This window comes from Mastigoproctus giganteus, chromosome 1 (genome assembly GCF_048544385.1).
Source record: "Mastigoproctus giganteus isolate SK-2022 chromosome 1, ASM4854438v1, whole genome shotgun sequence".
In the NCBI taxonomy this organism is placed as follows: Eukaryota; Metazoa; Arthropoda; class Arachnida; order Uropygi; family Thelyphonidae; genus Mastigoproctus; species Mastigoproctus giganteus.
The window spans coordinates 230,872,371-230,893,172 of record NC_143575.1 but is presented as its reverse complement, the minus strand read 5'-3'; the positions used below and the strand labels follow the sequence as shown (position 1 = coordinate 230,893,172).

At 38.3% G+C, this 20,802-nt stretch overlaps 1 protein-coding gene across 1 annotated transcript; it reads right to left on the bottom strand.

The window, feature by feature from the left end:
* Nucleotides 1-19,233: 19,233 nt before the first annotated feature.
* Nucleotides 19,234-19,968, bottom strand: LOC150091590 (MIT domain-containing protein 1-like). Its single transcript, XM_090369033.1, has one exon. It carries the CDS (start codon nt 19,966-19,968, stop codon nt 19,234-19,236), a length of 735 nt encoding a protein of 244 aa, XP_090225159.1.
* Nucleotides 19,969-20,802: the final 834 nt, after the last annotated feature.

The following is a 20,802-nucleotide window of genomic DNA, read 5'->3' as shown; positions in this document are numbered from 1 at the left end:
TCAAAGATGTTTGCCAGTTAGTTATTCTGCTGTTCTTCGTGGGCAGGATGATAAGGCTATCGATGTTAGGAGCACCAAGTCTACCCGAAATGAGTTTGGAGAGGGTAATTATGTTGCAAGTGGTGATGATTTGTTTCCAAGGGATCATTCCATGCAGCGAATGTAGTATACCCCTAGAGATAGTAAGGGAATGTCCTGAAGTCCTATTGAGGGATCGCAGAAGCCAATACTCAGTCCCCAAGAACGGTTGCAGGTATGTCGGAGGGGCAGAGGATCAGATTTCTGATGTGTACAGTTGGTACATACAGTTGATTAGCGGCAGAAAACGCCCTTTCGGATTCTATTCTGGTACTGTTGTACTGTGATAATCGTAGACGATCTTAGTCCATGTTTTCTAGGTTTTGAACTTTTTTAGCAAAAATAGTTAAAAGTATTTCATTAATTTCCGACTTAAGTTCATCTTTTAAAATCTCATTGGAGTCAGGCAATTTCTTATTTTGGAAAGAATTTGTGGAACACTGACGTTCTGTTCCATGTTGGTCTTCCGTGGTTGAATTATGTTCATCATTTTCTGAAGGAGAAAGACATTTTATTCAGCAACGTATAATTTTCACTATAGTATCTTTTTACTGAGTCTGGGAGAGAGCAAAGAGTGGGGATAAGGAATAAAGAAGAGAGCAAAGAGCGTAGTTAAGGAATTCATCATATATATAAATGCAAAGAACAGAAGGCCAAATCAGATTGGATCCTTATGTAATGGATGTGGGATAGTATTAGATAACATAACTGAAGTTGCAGATGAACTCAACAGTTACTTTGCATCGATATTTACATAAAAACAACCCTTTGTGTCAATGAGATATTATGGAAGTGAAGTTGAAAAAAATGTAATTAATGATGTTGAAATTTCAAATGATTATTTAATGAGAACTTTTGCACCTACAGGCAAGTAAGGCTCCTATGGTTGATGGCATATACCTTATAATCTTAAAGGAGGCGGCAAGTGAGTGCATTGAACCATTAAGGCTAGTTATGAGGCATCACTGGACTCAGGAGAGATCAGTTGGATTGGTGTAAATTGGAACATAAAGACAGTTCTAGGAGTGTAACGGGAAATTACAGACCATCCAGTCTAACTTCAGTGGTAGGGAAAATCATGGAGGCAATAATCAAGGGTGGAATTCAAGATCATTTAGATGGAAATGGAATTCTGTAGGATACGCAGCAGGTTTTGTAAAGGGAAAATCATGTTTAACAAATCTGGTTAGCCATTTTGACAGGTCACTCATGAGCTGGATTTAGGGAATAATTTCGACATTGTTTATTTGGATTTCAGCAAAGCATTTGACTCGGTCCCACATGAGTGGTTACTTTACAAGTTGGAGCAGGCTGGAATCATAGGGAAAATCCTTAGATGGATAGCACGATGGCTTGAGGGCACCACAGGCAGAGGGTTGTGATAAATGGCTATTCCTCAGATTGGGTTAATGTAAGTAGTGGGGTTCCCCAAAGATCAGTATTGGGACCACTGTTATTTTTGATTATCTTAAATGACATCTTATCCCCAACAAAACTGAAGATCATGATTTTTAAACACAAATTAGACTATCGCAGACCACCAGTTATAAAACTTGACAAGAAATCACTTCCACTTGTCCGAAGCACCAAATTTTTAGGAGTCATCATCGACAACCGCTTTTCCTTTACTGAGCATATTCAACATCTGTCCGTCAAAGTTAAGAGTTTTACCGCAATGCTGCTCCAAATTACCAGACAAGACTGGGGACTGAACACTAAAACCCTACATCTATTTTATAATGCTGCCATAATCCCAATTACAACCTACGCTGCCAGCCTTTGGTTTAGACGTACTGCACTCAAAACAGTACAAACCAAGTTATCCACTATTCGACGTTGCTTTCTCCTCAGCCTACTTCACGTTTGCCGAACAGTATCAACTCCAGCTTTACAGACTCTTGCAGGCACCATACCACTTGACTTGCATGTTGTGTTTAGAGGGCTTTGCTTTTACATCCGCAAAGGCATTTCTGCGGAATTTCAGGGAATCATTGTTAACCCTCAGACTGATCCCAAAACTGAGCGAACCAGATGCTGGAATTTGTTAGTGAACACCTGGCAGAATAGATGGAATTCTACCAAAAAAGGAGCTATCACCAAAAACTTCGTTCCCGATGTAACTGCACTACTCTCATCATCCACCAGAAAATGGTTTTCACCCTCACTGTTTACCTCCTACATACTAACTGGGCATGATTCGCTTAACGCAAAACTCTACCAATTCAGACTTTCCAATATAGTCTCCTGTTGATGTGGGTTACCGGAAGACTCTACTCACGTACTTTTTGAATGCTCCATTTACGAGGATCTAAGATCGGCTCTTAAGGCAACAGTACCAAACTTGTGTCCCGGAGGTGAGAAGATACTCATTTCTGTCAACAATTTCCAGGCCTTTCAAACCTTCTGCAATGCTGCTTTTAATCGCAGGAAGTCTCTCAACCTCAATGTTAATTCAAGAAATGAAACTGAAAATGCATCATAAATCATAATACAACTGTGCGCTGCCTCATCGTCCTGATGACGTCATATACAAAATTGTTGTGGCTTTCAAGACCACGCAAAGATTTTAACAGATGCTGCACTTCTCTGACTCATCCTTTATCAAGACTCTCATCAACTGAACCTCTGCTCAGTGATACCGTCATCTACCAGAGACTTCTGACACCACTCCAGTTTAACAGAATTCAGAATTATATCTAGAATTTGTTCCTTCCGATCATGATTGAATGACATTACTACTTCTGTTTGACAATACACCTTTTCTCTTTGTGGACCACTTTGGGCAGCACTGAATAAAGATGTGGGCAAGAAATGGATAAAGATTTTATTTTACTTTTTTTTTTTTTTTTCTTTTTTTTTAATACATATATATTTTTTTTCTTCTTATATATATATATATATATATATATATATATTTTATTATTATTATTATTTTTTATTATTTATTTATTTATTTATTATTATTATTTTTTTACTTTATGCTATTCTCATCCTTATTTCTTCGTCTTCTGCTGTCCTGTCTCCTGGGAATGTGTGTGTGTGTGCGCGCGCTGTTGCCGGCTTGCTGGCACGGGGTTCTTTTGCATGGCTCCAAATCCTCTTTGGACATTCAGTACGTGACTGTTGAGGTTGGCCATGGTTCTTGCGCAGTTGTGGCCTACCTCCCCGTGGTGTAGACGGACACTGGGCAGGCTTTCCAGGTGATCGCCTGCCTGGTGACAAAATGGCCAGAAACAACTAAACAACACACATACTGCACGAACATAACGTTACACACATTTCTGGCCTGTTACAGTGCTCTGTAACCATCACAGTGTACAAAGACGGAGTTGAACTTTCGTTCAGGTGCCGTCCTACATAAGATACTATACATGTCTACATGTCATCTGTGAAGGGATGGAGGGTGTGAGGTCTAAACTTGCAGATGATGTAAAGATCAGTAGAGTAGTTAATTATCGCCGCCAAGCAGAGCTTTTTCAGAGTGACCTAGATAGACTTCTGGGATGGTCAGAAAAGTGGCAGCTATGCTTTAATTCAGCAAAATGCAAGGTCTTACACCTGGGGAACAGCAACCCCAAAATAACTTATACATTTGGTGGAGTTGAACTAAAGTCAGTAGTGGAGGAACGGGACTTGGGAGTTACGATACGGTCAGATATGAAGTTTTCCGAGAATTGTGGACAGGTTGCAATGTTGCAACCTGTCCTACTGATGATTTATCGAACATTTGCTAGTAGAGATAACGACGTCATAATAACATAAAGGTGATTTTATAACCTTTATGTGATTAAATTATAAACAATTATTTCTTTTTAAATTAGTACCGAAAAACCGGTATTTTTTGTATCAATACTGGTATTTCAATACCGGAAAAAAATGACCGGGATCCCGGTATTCGAGATCCCAGAATTATAAGCCCTAGGTGGGGGGGGGGGTATTAATTCAAGTTGAGGAAGGATGGTTGCAGGATAGGTAGTGGAAGTTTGCCTTCAGCCAGCAAGTAGTTGATTGTTGGAACACACTTCCATCTGTTGTTGTGGTAATGGATGGGTTGAATAAATTCAAGGAAGAACTAGAAAACATTTTGGAGGGTGGAGATGGGTCAACTTTTTTTTTTTTTTTTTTTTTTGGCTTATGCTATATAAGCTTGCTGTTTTGCATTATCTGCCATTACTACTACTAGAAACAGTGCCATTGCAGTGGTGGTACTCAACTGAAAGTAAGTAACATTAGTCTTCTCTAAAGAGGAATCATTACTTATTTAAAGTATAAGGACGACGACTCTTTTTGAAGGATTTCACAATATATGTTAAAAATATTCTAAGGTACAAACTTTGGTTAGTCTAAAAAAATCAAAAAAAAAAAAAAAAAAAAATCAACTATGTAGTATTTATGCAAATACACTAACTAATGTGTCACAGTCTGAATTTTACAGTGAGGCTTTCTGGGTTAATACATTATTTGTTTATTCCTTTTTTTAACCATTTGATGCTTATTTTATATGTTATTATTAGGTTCTTATACAGGGCAAACATCTCTAGCTTATATGTAGATATGCTAGAGATGTTTGTAGTCTTGTCTGCAACAAGGTAGGGGCTTAGCATTAGCAAAGGCACATGATGCAAGAAAGCAAGCTTATATAGCATCACCCAAAAAAAAAAAAAAAAAAAACCCTTATTTCACCTATTCACTCGCTCCAAATGTTTGTCAAGTTCTGCTCTGAATCTATTTAAGCTATCAACATCTACAATGACAGATGGAAGATTGTTCCACCGATCAACCACCCGCTGGCTAAAGGCAAACTACTGCACATCTATCCTACAACCGTCTTTCCTCAATTTGAATTTATGCCCTCTCAGGCGATTATTCTGAGCAAGAGGAAGAATCCCTTCCGCATTGAGCATGCTCAAACCATTCAAGGCTTTATACATCTCAATCAGATCATCTCGCAGGTGCCTATTCTCCAGACACTGTAATTTGCAAAACTTAAGCCTTTCTTCGTAAGAGCAACCCTTTGTTCCATTTACTAATCTTGTTGCCCTTCTCTGTACTCGTTCCAACAGCTCTACATCCTTCTTAAAATAAGGCCTCCAGACATGTATACAGTACTCAAGGTGGGCCTGACCATTGCCTTATACAAGGGGATAATCACCTCTTTATCCCTGCTAGAAAAATTCCTGTATATCATTGACAAGACACCATGAGCTACTCTTGCAGACCGTCTGCACTGTCAGAAAATTTCATATCTGCCTGCACAATTACCCCCAGGTCCTTTTCATTCTCTACCACTGTCAGTGTGGTACCACAGAGTTCATACGTTACTCTGGAATTACTGCTTCCCATATGTATTACTTTTCATTTGTCAATGTTAAACTTCATTTGACACCTCTCAGCCCATCTGCTCAACTTTTCTAGATCCTGTTGCAGCAGTGTACTGTCATTAGTGTCATTAACAACCCTGCCAACCTTCGTATCGTCTGCAAACTTGGACATTAAGCCTGATATACCATCATCAATATCATTTATAAATACAGAAAACAACAATGGACCCAACACTGAACCCTGAGGGACTCCACTAATAATATTACTCCACGAAGAGCAGCAGTATCCATTGATTACCACTCTCTGTCTTCTCCCACTCAACCATCCCTTTATCCCTAGCAGCAATTTGCCTCCAATGCCACACTGCTCCAATTTGTGCAGCAGTCTTCCATGTGCAACAGTATCAAAGGCTTTTCTAAGATCCAAATATATGATATAAAAGTTATTCTTTGCCTCCAGTTCCTTTGTGACTACATCATAGTATCCAATCAAATTAGTCAGACAAGACTTCCCCTTAACAAATCCATGCTGTGTCTGAGCTATAACTGAAGTCTTGTCTAGATGATCCTGCAATGCTTCTTTAACCAATGCCTCCATTAATTTCCCTGGAACAGAAGTTAAACTAACATGTCTGTAATTAACTGTCTCCCCCTTTGATCCTCCTTTGTGGATTGGGGTCACATTTGCACATGTCCAGTCCATGGGTACCTCCTCTGAGTCCAAGGAAGCTCTCATAATTATGACTAAGGGTTTGCTTACTTCCTTTGCCGCCTCCTCTAATATAACTAGATAGATTCCATCCACCCCAGTTGGCTTTCTTGTGTTTATCTTCAACAATTTCCCCTCCACTTTACTCTCAGTTATTACAAGATTATCTAGCTTACTGCCAGAGTTGAATACACCTCTGGCATTCCCCTCCCTGAATAACTCCTCATGTGTGAATGTCGATGCAAAATATTCATTTAGTTTGTTAGCCACCTGAGCAGGATCATCAACAGTTGAACCATCAATATCAAGTGGACCAATCTGATTCATCCCCTTCCTTCTAGAGTTTACATAAGTAAAGAACTCTTTACTGTTTTTCTTGGCATCCTTTGCCAAAGATTTCTCGTAATCTGTCTTCACCTGGATAACCTCCTTTGTAACTTGGTTACAGACCAGCTTATATCTATCATAGGCTTCTGTGTCACATGTTAATTTATATGTATCCCATGCATTTTTCTTCTCTGCCACATGTCTAATTAGACATGTGACAGAGAAGACATCCATTTAGGCCTAAATCTTGATCAATATTTCTTTGTTGGTATGAAAAGCCTAGTAGCTTCCAAGATTAATTCTTTGAATGCTTCCCATTTTGAATTTGCTGTTGGTAATAACATCAGTTGGTTACACCGTATAGAATTTAAATACCGTCTCAGACCACCGTAGTCACCTTTATGAAAGCAAGAACCCTTCCCTTTACCCTTGAGGGTAGTTACCTCTTTGAGTAAATCCCACTTCAGCACACTGCGATCACTGCCACCTAGTGGTTCCTTTATCTGCAGATTCTTGATGTGAAGAATCACTACTGATAATCAGATCAAGAGTATTACTCCCTCTAGTTGCCTCCCGAACATGCTGCTTTAGAAAACAATCATCCAATAAATCCACAAAAGCCTTGCTAGTGTGTGAGTGACCAACCCACAAATTCCAATCAATATCCGGGAAATTAAAATCCCCCATTATAAGACACTATTTCTCTGCACAATTGCTCATTTTACTCATCAGATTCATTAGGCCTATAACACACACCTACTCTCATTTTTCCTTTCCCAGTGCTTATGTCACACCAAACAGACTCAACATTGCATTGTCCACCCACATCAATTGGATGCACTTCCTTAGATTTTACATGTTTCTGAACTAACAGCATAACCCCTTCTCCCTTCCTGTCTATCCCTTCTGTACACATTGTACTCCCCAAATTCCAGTTCTGCACTGCTTATGTCTGTGTGCCACCAAGTCTGTGATATCTCAACAATATCTGCCTTTGATGTCTTGACTAGCACTTCAAGCTCATCAAATTTATTAACTATACTCCTAGCATTGGTGTACATGCAAATATACATGCACCTGTTTCTACTCTTAGTTACCTTTACACAGCCCATGTATTTACTTCTTCCACTATAACTACCAGCAGTCCTGGAAATTTCCATTGCCTTGCTGCTGCTCAATTGCATTTCAATAGAAGTAATGCAAGAATCACTTTTACCTCTGCCAGCGGCTGCTGTTAATCTATTAGTCCGTGTATCTTCCGCCCCCCAAGCTAGTAGTTTTCTGACCCACCTAACTCTGCCTCAATAGCATCAGCAAATATTCTTGCACCCTTTCTATTTAAGTGTATCCCATCCCTGTAGAAGCAGTCTCTCCTGTTAACAAGCACAGACCAGGCTGAGAAAAATTCTACCCCTTGAGCCTTGCACAATCTCTCCGGGGAAGAATTGATCGACAAGGCTCTCATCAGGCAATGAGTTATTTTTACCAGTTAATATCCCAAGCAGACCACTGAGATGTGTACAATACTCTGTTTCATTTACAGCATATTAGGACAATGAATGAGCATTGCAACCAATACTTGAAAGATGTTTTTGTTGCTGTTAACCTTTTCAGGTTAATAGCCACAATAAAAAGGACCCTGTTCAAAAGTGGATTAAATCATTCACCCCATAAGTATTTAGATTTCTGCTGTATAGTGTCAATAAATAAGAAGTAATTCACTCCATTACTTATGGAGTGAATGATTTAATTCACTTTTCACAGGTGACACTGCTTAGCCCAACAATTTTCAGCTCTTGGAAGTATCCTTCTGAAAAACAGATTTTGAAATCATTGAAAGCTGAGCCATGGTATTATTTGTTATTGTTTGTATGTCATTAAATCAATGTGTTTTCAGTCTGTGTAGCAACAAAAAAAAAGTTAAAATGAAGTCGTATCTGATCCTGGAACTGCCGAACTTGATCAATTTCATGTTTGGTCATACAAACTCTATACAAATAGGGATTACTATGAAGGTGAATTATTGTGGTGAAGCAACCAGTCTTTGGAGTTCAACTTTTAAGTCTTTTTCTTAGACAGGCATCACAAAGGCATCTCAGAACTTTAATGTAAAACTATTTATATTTACTATTTGTTTGTACTTCATTTGTGGTGGACGGCACCCTCACAGTCAAAAAAATGATAGCAACATTAGCATTAGCATTAGTAGAGGCATTTAATGCAAGAAAGCAAGCTTATGCAGCATCAGCCAAAAAAAAAAAAAAAAAAAAAGTAACATAAATAAATAAAAATAACCACTTCCACTTCACCCCTCTGTTCGTTCGAAATACCTGTCCAGCTGAGCCTTAAACTTATTTAGGCTATCAACTTCCACGACAAGGGATGGAAGTCTGTTCCACCCACCAACCACCCGCTGGCTAAAGGCAAATTTCCGCACATCTATCCTACATCTGTCTTTCCTCAATTTGAATTTATGCCCTCTCAGGTGATTTTTCTGAGCTAGAGGAAGAATCCCATCAGCATTGAGCATGCTCAAACCATTCAAGGCTTTGTACACCTCTATCAGATCACCCCGCTGGTGCCTAGTTTCCAGACACTGTAATTTGCAAAACTTAAGCCTTTCTTCGTAAGAGAACCCCTTTGTCCCATTCACCAATCTAGTTGCCCTTCTCTGTACTCGTTCCAGCAGCTCTACTTCCTTCCTGAAATGAGGCCTCCAGGCCTGTATACAGTACTCTAGGTGTGGCCTGACCATTGCCTTATACAAGGGAATAATCACCTCCTTATCCCTGCTAGAAAAATTTCTATATATCATTGACAATACACCATGAGCTACTCTTGCAGCTCGTCTGCACTGCTCAGAGAACTTCATATCTGCCTGCACCACCACCCCCAGGTCCCTTTCATTCTCTACCACTGTCAGTGTAGTACCACAGAGTTGATACGTTGCTCTGGGGTTGCTGTTTCCCATATGTAGTACTTTACATTTGTCAATGTTAAACTTCATTTGCCACCTCGAAGCCCATCTGCTCAACCTTTCCAAATCCTGTTGCAGCAGCATAGTGTCAGTAGTGTCCTTGACAACCCTGCCAACCTTTGTATCGTCTGCAAACTTGGACATTAAGCCTGATATACCATCATCAATATCATTTATAAATACAGAAAACAATAAAGGCCCCAATACTGAACCCTGAGGGACTCCACTAATAACATTAGTCCACGATGAGCAGTGTCCATTGATTACCACTCTCTGTCTTCTCCCCCTCAACCACCCCTTTATCCATAGCAGCAACTTGCCTCCAATGCCACACTGCTCCAATTTGTGCAGCAGTCTTCCATGTGCAACAGTATCAAAAGCCTTTCTAAGATCCAAGTATATAATATCAAAGTTATTCCCTGCATCCAGTTCTTTTGTGACTGCATCATAGTATCCAATCAAATTGGTCAGGCAAGACTTCCCTTTAACAAAACCATGCTGTGTCCTAGCTATAACTGAAGTCTTGTCTAGATGATCCTGCAGTGCTTCTTTCACCAGTGCCTCCATTAATTTTCCGGGAACAGAAGTTAAACTCACAGGTCTATAATTACTTGTGTCAGCCTTTGATCCCCCTTTGTGAATTGGGGTCACATTTGCACATCTCCAGTCAATGGGTACCTCCCCTGAGTCCAAGGAAGCTCTCATAATTATGGCTAAGGGTTTGCTTACCTCCTTTGCTGCCTCCTTTAATATAACTGGATAGATCCCATCCACCCCAGGTGCCTTTCTTGTGTTTATCTTCAACAATTTCTCCTCCACTTTGCTCTCAGTTATTACAAGATTCTCTAGTTTACTGCTAGAGTTGAATACACCTCTGGCATTCCCCTCGCTGAATAACTCCTCATGTGTGAATGTCGATGCAAAATATTCATTTAGTTTGTTAGCTACCCGAGCAGGGTCATCAACAGTTGACCCATCGATCTCAAGTGGACCAATCTGATTCATCCCCTTCCTTCTAGAGTTTACATAAGTAAAGAACTCTTTGCTGTTTTTCTTCGCATCCCTTGCCAAGGATCTCTCGTAATCTGCCTTCGCCTGCCTAACCTCCTTTGTAACTTGGTTACAGATCAACTTGTATCTATCATAGGCATCCGTGTCACGTGTTAATTTGTATGTATCCCATGCATTTTTCTTCTCTGCCATATGCCTCATTAGTTCATCTGACAACCATTTAGGCCTAAACCTTGAACAATATTTCTTAGTTGGTATGTAAAGCCTAGTAGCTTCCACGATAAGTTCTTTGAATGCTTCCCATTTTGAATTTGCTGTTGGCAATATCATCAGTTGATCCCACTGTATAGAATTTAAATACTGTCTCAGTCCATTGTAGTCGCCTTTACGAAAGCAATACCCCTTCCCTTTACCCCTAATGGTAGTTACCTCTTTGAGTAACTCCCACTTCAGCACACTGTGATCACTGCCACCAAGTGGTTCATTTATCTGCAGATTCTGAATGCATGAAGAATCACTACTGATAATCAAATCAAGAGTATTACTCCCTCTAGTTGCCTCCTGAACATGCTGATGTAGAAAACAATCATCCAATAAATCCACAAAAGCCTTGCTACTGTGTGAGTGACCAGCCCCCAAATTCCAGTCAATATCTGGGAAATTAAAATCCCCCATTATAAGACTCTCTGATTTACTGGCCCACTCTATTTCTCCGAACAGTTTCTTATTATACTCATCAGAGTCATTAGGCCTATAGCACACTCCTACTCTCAATTTTGATCTCCCAATGCTTATGTCACACCAAACTGACTCGACACTGCACTGTCCAGCGATGTCGACTGGCTTCACTTCCTTGGATTTTATGTGTTTCTTAATTAATAGCATAACCCCTCCTCCCTTCCTATCCTGTCTATCCTTTCTGTACACATTGTACTCCCCAAATTCCAGTTCTGCATTTCTTATATCTGTGTGACACCACGTCTCTGAAATCCCCACAATATCTGCCTTTGATGTTTTGAGCAATACCTCAAATTCATCAAATTTATTTACTAAACTCCTAGCATTGGTGTACACACAAGTATACATGCACCTGTTCTTTTTCTTAGCTACCCTAACACAACCCATGTGTTTACTTGTACCCCAATGATTCCCAGCAGTCTCTGAAATATCCTGCATCTTATTTTCCAGGCTGCGGCTCATTCCAATAGAAGCAGTGCAAGAATCACTTTCACCTCTGCCAGTGGCTACTGTTAATCTATTAGTCCTTGTATCCCCCCAATCTAGCAGTTTTCCGACCCACCTAACATTGCCTCGATAGCATCAGCAAACATTCTTGCACCCTTTCTATTTAAGTGTATCCCATCCCTGTAGAAGCAGTCTCTCCTGTTAACAAGTACAGACCAGGCTGAAAAAAATTCTACCCCTTGAGCCCTGCACAATCTTTCCAGGGCCGAATTGATTGACAGGGCTCTCATCATATACATGGCCTTTTTGTTGTGGTTTTGCTGTGCACTTGCCATGCTTTTTTAGGTTGGGGAGAGAAATAAGTCTTTGAATGGACCTTACATTGGGATGACTGTTGTTTGGTTTCAGGATCACACCTGTAAACTGTTGTCTCATTATTTCACATAATGTTTCAAAAATGCTTCATCATTAATCACACATTCAAACAAATTGGAAGAGACTTGTTGGTAGTGTTCATGTTGTTTCTCTGTTAACAGTCACTGCATGAACTTTGCAGAAACATACCTCAAATTTAAATTTTTAAAAGTTTCTTGAGCAATTTTATAAACAGTTAATCTTTAATAATTTTGTACTAAAGTTCACTCTTAAGAATTGAGTGCCATCCGTATCATGGATCACTTTTGATAGACTCCTTACTCTCTTTAAAACAACAGTGCCATTTGGAAATTTGTGTGCAACCATTGCAAAGTCTCCATATGCTATTTTAAAATCCAAATGTTTCACTTGCATGTCATTAAATCAATGTTTTCAGTCTGGGAAACAAAAAAAAAGTTAAATTAAGTCGTATCTGATCCTGGAACTGCCGGACATGACCAATTTCATGTTTGGTCATAAAAACTCTGTACAAATAGGGATTACACTATGAAGTTGAATTATCATAGTGAAACAACCAGTCTTTGGAGTTCAACTTTTACAGTCTTTTTCTTAGACAGGCATCATCACAAAGGCATCTCAGAACTTTTCCATTTTAAAGCAAAATTTAACACACACATTGAGTGCACTTTGGAATTTTGAAATATGAGATGCAAAAGCAAGTCTTTATTATTGGAGGAGACAAGTCTAAACATATCATGCATTGTTGCAGTGTACTATGCTGTTAGGATTGGAACTGCAGCCTGAATGCATCATGGAATAGCTAGTGAATGACTTTAACCTGCCTACATGATGTCATATGTCTATAAGGCATACAAGTAAACAAACTTCTTACAGCAGTTAAGCAATCTAATCGAACAGTTTCTAATTCAAAAATCTTGACAAATTTATGCGTCAAGACTTTTGAATTATAAAATGTAAAATCTTGACATTGTGTTATTAAAATTAGAAATTCTACACAAATCCAAATATATTAACATTAACCATTGGGTAGGAATTAAAGCTAAATAAACAATATGGATTGAGAAATTAATTTATTATTGGAGAAGAAAGGGAAAAAAAAATTTTTTACTGCAAAATTCAAGTAACTCTTTCTAGAGTAAATACACTGCAAGCAAAGATGAATAAATTTATGAATTAAGGTGGAAATCAAAGACACAAAATTAGTATATTTAATATACTAAAAGATAATAACAGCCTGAAAGAAAATGTGGCTTATAGAATCCAATACTGATAAATTAAAAATTTAATTTAAAGTGAATATTTTATTTGCCTTTAATTCATAAGATTAAACTTTTATGCAAACTGCTCACATATATAAATCAAAATAACCTGAGTTAACTATATTAGGTCCAGTATCGATAACCAGAGAGGGTAATACTCTTGATCTGGTTATCAGCAGTGATCATTCGTGTATTAAGAATTTGCAGATAAAGGAAACACTAGATGGCAGTGATCACATTGTACTAATGTGGGATTTACTTAAAGATATAATTACCATCAGGGGTAAAGGAAAGGGTTTTTGCTTCCATAAAGGTGACTACAGTGGTCTCAGACAGTTTTTAAATTCTGTACAGTGGGATCAACTGATGATGTTACCAACAGCAAATTCTAAGTGGGAAGCATTCAAGGAATTAATCGTGGAAGCCATTAAAAGTTTCATACCTAATAAGAAATATTGTTCGAGGTTTAGGCCTAAATGATTGTCAAATGAACTAATGAGACTCATGGCAAAGAAGAAAAATGCATGGGATGCATATAAATTATCAGGTGACACAGAAGCCTATGGCAGATATAAACTAGATACAAGTTGATCTGTAACCAAGTCACAAAGGAGGTTAGGTAGGCGAAAACAGATTACGAGAAATCTTTGGTAAAAGATGATAAGAAAAACAGCAAGGATTTCTTTACTTATATAAACTCTAAAAGGAAGGGGATGAATCAGATCGGTCCACTTGATATCGATGTTTCAATTGTTGATGATCCTGCTCAGATAGCAAACAAACTGAATGAGTATTTTGCATCTACATTCACCATGAGGAGTTATTAAGGATTGAAAATGCCAGAAGGTTATCAAATTGTAGCAGGGTGCTTAATGATTTTGTAATAACTGAGAGCAAAGTGGAGGAAAAATTGTTGAAGTTAAACATAAGAAACGCACCTGGGGTGGATGGGATCTATCCAGTTATATTAAAGGTAGCAAAGGAAGTAAGCAAACCCTTTGCCATAATGAGAGCACCCTTGGGCTCAGGGAAGGTCCCACAGACTGGAGATATGCAAATGTATCCCCAACTCACAAAGGGGGATCGAAGGGTGACACGAGTAATTACAGACCAGTTAGTTTAAAATAATGGACTCACTGGTTAAAGATGCATTGCAGGATCAGCTAGACAAGACTGCAGCAATAATTCGGACACAGCATGCGTTTGTTAAGGGAAAGTCTTGTCTAACAAATTTGATTGGATATTATGACGTGATTACAAAAGAACTGGATGCAAAAATTATTTTGATATTATTATTATTATCAGCTGTATGGTGCAAGGAAGCCCGAGGCTTATGCTGCACCAGCCAAAAAAAAAAAAAAAAAAAATCCCAAGTTACTTTAAAAGAGAGAGAGAGATAACTAGAAGGGAATCACCAAGAAAGAGAATGATGATATCCAGCTCAGCACCCTGGGTGTGCCAAGCCCATACTCACCAGAAGTGAGCCCCTGGGGTTCAGGAAAGCTTTTGACACTGTTGTGCATGGAAGACTACTGTACAAATTGGAGCAGAATGGTATTAAGGGTAAGTTGCTACAATGGATAAAAGGATGGTTGAGTGGGAGAAGACAGAGGGTGGTAATCAATGGGCACTGCTCTTCGTGGACTAATGTTATTAGTGGAATCCCACAGGGTTCAGTGTTGGGTCCACTGTTGTTTTGTATATTTATCAATGATATTGACGAAGGTATATCAGGCTTAGTGTCGAAGTTTGCAGATGATACAAAGGTTGGCAGGGTTTTTAATGACAGTAATGGCAGTGTGCTACTGAAACAGGATCTAGAAAATTTAGGAAGATGGGCTGAGAAGTGGCAACTGAAGTTTAACATTGAAAAATGCAAAGTACTGCATACCGGTAGAAGTAACCCCAGAAGAAAGTACCAACTGTGTGGTACTACACTTAGGTGGTAGAAAATGAAAAAGACATGGGAGTAATTGTGCAGTCAAATATGAAGTTTTCTGAGCAATGCAGACAGGCTGCCAGAGCAGGTCATGGGGTTCTGTCAATGATATACAGGAATTTTTCTAGCAGGGAAAAGGAAGTGATTGTCCTTCTGTATAAGGCAATGGTCAGGCCACGCCTTGAGTACAGGTCTGGATGGCTCAATTTAGGAAGGATGTAGATTTGCTTGAGCTAGTACAGAGAAGGGCAACAAGATTGGTGAGGGCAATGAAGGGATCCCTTTACCAAGAGACTTACGTAAGCTGCAAATTGCAGCGGTTGGAGACTAGCACCTGCGAGGTTTTTTTTTTTTGGTAGTTGTTGGCGCATCGGCTTCTGTGGCCATAATGCACCTCCCAAGGTTTTTGCAGTACTTTGGGTTGCCAGGCAGGCACTATACCCACCCGGCTAGCCCGGTCGGCACCCGCGAGGTGATCTGATTGAGGTATATAAGGCCTTGAATGGGTTGAGCACGCTGAATTCTGATGGGATTCTTCCACTTGTTCAGATTACGAATCTAAGGCGGCATAAATTCAAATTGAGGAAAGACAGTTGTAGAATAGATGTGCAGAAATTTGCCTTTAGCCAGCAGATGGTTAATTGCTGGAACAAACTTACATCTGTCATTGTGGAAGTTGATTAGGTTAAATAAATTTATGGAGGAACTGGACAAATATTTAGAGGGAATGGTTGTGTGAATTTTTTTTTTTTTTGGCTGATGCTACAAAAGCACATACGCTTGCTTTCTTGCATCACATGCCACGATTACTATTACCACTTAACACAGGGATATATCACAAGGCCTGATGGACTTGCTCATTGCATGTGTTGTGCAAAGGTATTTGGGGGCCCAGATACAAAAGGAGTTAAGGGGCCTCATTTATTTATATTGAGACTTTGGTGTCTCCCTCGATTGGGGCCCTGACATTGGGAGTGCTGGTGCCATGCATCCAAAGCACCTCCCATTTGCACGGCCATGATGCTAACTCTGGTTGTGTTTAATACTGCATCGAAACACTTAATTCCATTTTATCCACTAGCTTTTAGTGTGATCAGTAGTAGTAACTGCATTTTGATTTATTTCATTTTATATTCTTTACAGCAATTAAGTCAAAAGAAATTATGTCCATGCTCAAACTGTTGCATTTTTTATTATAAATTATATTCCTGTGTAGTTGCCACCTTTACAAAATCTCTGACCTGAAGATGATGATATAATTAAATAAATATTTTGCATCTATATTCACAGATGAATTTTTTAGTCATGGGTTGTAGAAGTATATCTAATACTGACTGGGAGTAAACAATTTATAGTAACAGAAAGTAAGGTGACAGAGAAATTACTGTAGCTAAAAGAATGAAGTGCCTGGGACCAATGGAATTAGTATTAGTAGTTGCAAATAATGGAAGAAAGCAAGCTTATAAAACATCAACAAAAAAAATATATCCAATTATATTAAAACAAGCTACGAAAGAGATAGTTCAACCTTTAGTCATCACAATGAGTACATCCTTGGATTGAAAAGCACCAGCAGATTGGAGATATATACATATATATTTTATTCACAAGGATGGCTCAAACAGTGAAATAGTAACTAGAAACCTTTTAAGTTTAATTCCTGCAACAGAGAAACTGGTGCTGGTGTTAAACTTAAAGTCAATGGAATCAATAGTGAAAGAATTAATGCAAGATCATCTTGATAGAAGTGGAGCCATAAGGTAATCACAACATAGATTTGTTAATGGGAGATCCTCAATCAGCCTCATTTGCTACTATGAGGTTGTTAAAAAGGAACTGGATGCAAAGAATAATTTTGACATCATATACTTAGCTTTCAGTCATATGTATGACTATTGTATTAACTGGAACAATGTGGCATTAGGGGCAAGCTACTACTATGGAAGTGCCTCCGTAGCCGAGTGGTCAGGAGCGGGAGTGCAGTAGCACACACTCTTTGAATAGACCGGGGTTCAAGCCCGTGACTGCTGAATATGGTCGATCTGCCAACCCGCACTGGACAAGCGTGGCAGATTATGGTCCATTTTCCCTCACCATGAATTGTTGAGGAGGCTTCCATCCTGCAGTGGATTGATAATGGCTGCACTTTACCTTTTTACTACTATGGATAAAGGATGGTTAAGTGGTAGGCAGGACAAAGAGTAATTATATACAGTCACAGCTCTTCATGGACTAATATGAAGAGTGAGGTTCTAAAAGGGCCACTGTTGGGCCCCTTACTGTTTTTAATATTTAGTAATAATATTAATATAGGTATTTCAAGTTTGATGATGATACAAAAGTGGGCACAGTGGTTAATGACAGTAATCAGGATATGCTATTTCAAGGTCTAGATAAAAGTAGAGCAGTACAGAGCAGATGGGCTGGAAAATGGCAATTAAGGTTTAACAGTGATCAGTGCAAAGTACTGCATTTGGATAGCAGGAATCCTAGAATAACATACCATATCAGTGCTATCAAACTCAAGGTAGTGAAGTAGGAAAAAGATCTATGATACTGTACATACAAGATTTTGTTATTTGTTATTTGTTTTTTTTTTTAGGAGCATATTGCTCCGGGAATATGCGGTGGTCATTCCCTGACTTTTTCCGCATCCTCCGTATTTGGTGGTGATGGGCTCGAACCCCGGTCTAATCAAGAAGTGTGTGCTACGCACTGCTGCTCCTTCCCACCTAGCTACGGAGGCGCCCACATACAAATGAAATTCTCTGAGCAGTGCAAACAAGCTGTTGTGGGGGTTCTGTCAACATTATACGGGAACTTTGCCAGCACAAAGAGGTGATTATTTCATTGTAGAGACAATGGTTAGGACAAATCATCATGTAGTTGAATACTGCATAATGTTTAGAAAGTTCAACTTCATTTTTGGGAGATTTGATTTGATTTGATTTTGTTTTTTTGGCGCAAAAACTCATTTTTGGGAGAACATAGATATGTGAAAGGGTTCAGAGAAGAGCAACAAGATTAACTAGGGGCACAAAAGGATATTCTTACCAAGGAAGATTATGATTCTGTAAATTCGATTCCCTAAAAACTAGGCCTCTGCTTGGTGACCTAACTGAAGTGTATAAGGCTTTAAAAGGGTTAAGCAAACTAAATGCTGATGGCATCTTTACCCATTCTCACAAGGAACACATAAGGGGGCATAAATTTAAATTGGAAAAGGATGGTTGCAAAACAGACGAATACAGAAATTCACATTCAGCCAAAGAGTAATGAATTGTTGGAATAAACTTCTGCCTAATGTTGTAGGGGGTGAATAGTTTGAATTACCTTAAGGAAGGTTGGGACAAATCATTGGAAGGAATGGGGAAATAAAAAGGTTTTTTTTTTTTTTTTTTTAGTATTTTACGAACTTTGCATCATGTTGCCAATACTGTTACTAATCAAATATACAGTCTTTTACATTATTTTTTAACAAAAATATAATTAATGTCTTATTTATTAGGAAAAGATTACTAATTATATAGATTTCAGTTTACAATCTTAGTATCATAATTTAAAACTATTTAATATCTGCACATACATAATACAAATACTGAATAGTTTAGTAAGTTATGTACTTATATATTCTAAAAAAAGTATATAATATACAAAGGTGATTCCTGGGATTTTCTTGGGGGGTGTGGGATAAAGCGATATTTTTGGGAATCATTGAACTTTAATCATCATGTAGTTGTAAAAATATTCACATTACTTTGATTACAAATGTGGAGGGGGGGTTAGCCCCTACCACCTGGGATCACCCCTGATAATATCCAATATTATATTTGCCTCAAAATGGAATGAAAATTTTATTTTCCCTCTACTATTCTGTGACCTGGAGAAACGACAACAAACCCTAGCATAGCATATGGCATGCTTAAACTAATATTCCTGATCAAATGTGAAGAGGTGGAAAGTCTGTATTTCAATAATAACAACTTTAATGAATATGGATGTTACATAGTTTTTCTTAATGAAGAGGAAAATTATTTCTTGTAAAAAATATCGATTGTAGTTTCATGGCAAAGTCGTAAGCCAAGATCACAGAAACCAATGCTAAAATTGTTCTGGGATGGTTTAAAATAATCTAGGCCTCGTCCTATTTTTATTATCCAGCCACTGTCTAATCTTATTTCTCTGTCATGCAGTGTTGATGAAAATTGGACTCTGAGATCAATGTTGTAGTTTTTCAGGCTATTTCCAATAAGAGTAATTTTGTTCTTTTGAGGAGCTGGATCATGATCAATACCAGTTGTTAGTGTTATCACTCGAAGATTTGAACAGCATTTCACTAACACTTCACAGAATCGTAAAAAGTTATAAATTTGATGAACAGTGCGAATATAGGGATCTTCGATTTCTACTTCTGTAACTAAATCATCAAAAAACCTACTAAAAATTTTACTGTAATCATAACCGATTCCGTCATTGGGGATCTGAATTTGCTCATGATATGTTCCATTATCTTTTTCTTTCTGTACCAACTGTTTAATAATTTCTGCCCTATCCATGTACTCCAGAGCTCTTTCTCTAAGGTGGTTTCTCCTCTCTTTCTGATTAGTTTCCTTCATTGCATTCATCAGGAGTTGGATTCCTTCTTGGTAGCAAGTAAGGGCTGCCGCAAATCGTTTATTTTCATCATGTTCAACAGCTCGTTTCAACAAGGCAACTGCTGAAACTTCTATACCAGCAAGCTGGGCATTATTTCCTGATTTCGCCATTATCTAAACTTTAAGGACTACAATACTGTCAAAGAGAATTAATTAATAACATTGAAGAGATGGTATATTTGGTGATGGGCGGATATTTGCATTTCAGTTCGGTTTCGGTTTCATTACTAGCCTGAGAACATACCTGAATGTCAATATACATCTAACTTCACATATATTATAAATTTGATTTTCCTTACACAAATGTATGAATTTAATCATTAAAATATGATTTTATGATAGACACATCAGATCACAGCTGTCTTAGACATCAAATCAATAACATGGAAAGTACCAATTCGTAATGTTGATATATCACTCTGCACGAAATATTTTCGGAATATGTTTTTCGTATCACACAGCAGATACACAAATTTGAAATTTATATACACATAATCGTGCAAATTACTTTAATATCAAGAACGTTCAAAATGCACCAAAACTAAGCATACACTTTTGGAAGGTACCACCACAGTAAATATTTATGCCATGAGTACCACCTACGTAACCAACAACACACTCTGTAGTTTCAGTTGTACCCGTCAATTTTTATTCCGTTTTATTTATTTTTTAAAATTCTCCTAATTTTCTGCAAAAACCTGAGTTGGGTTATTATTATTATTATTATTATTATTAGTAGTAGTAGTAGTAGTAGTAGTAGTAGTTATATGGTGCAAGGAAGCCTGAGGCTTACGCTGCACCAGCCGAAAAAAAAAAAAAAATAAATAAAAAATCCCGAGTTACCCTAAGAGAGGGAGAGTCAAAAGTAGAAGGGAATCACTAAGAAAGAGAAGAATGATAATATCCATCTCAGGACCCAGGGTGTTGGGTTGTTTATAATTTGGG

What these genes read in the sequence shown, in the direction of transcription:
- LOC150091590 (XM_090369033.1), bottom strand. Translation starts at nt 19,968, where the DNA reads ATGGCGAAATCAGGAAATAATGCCCAGCTTGCTGGTATAGAAGTTTCA.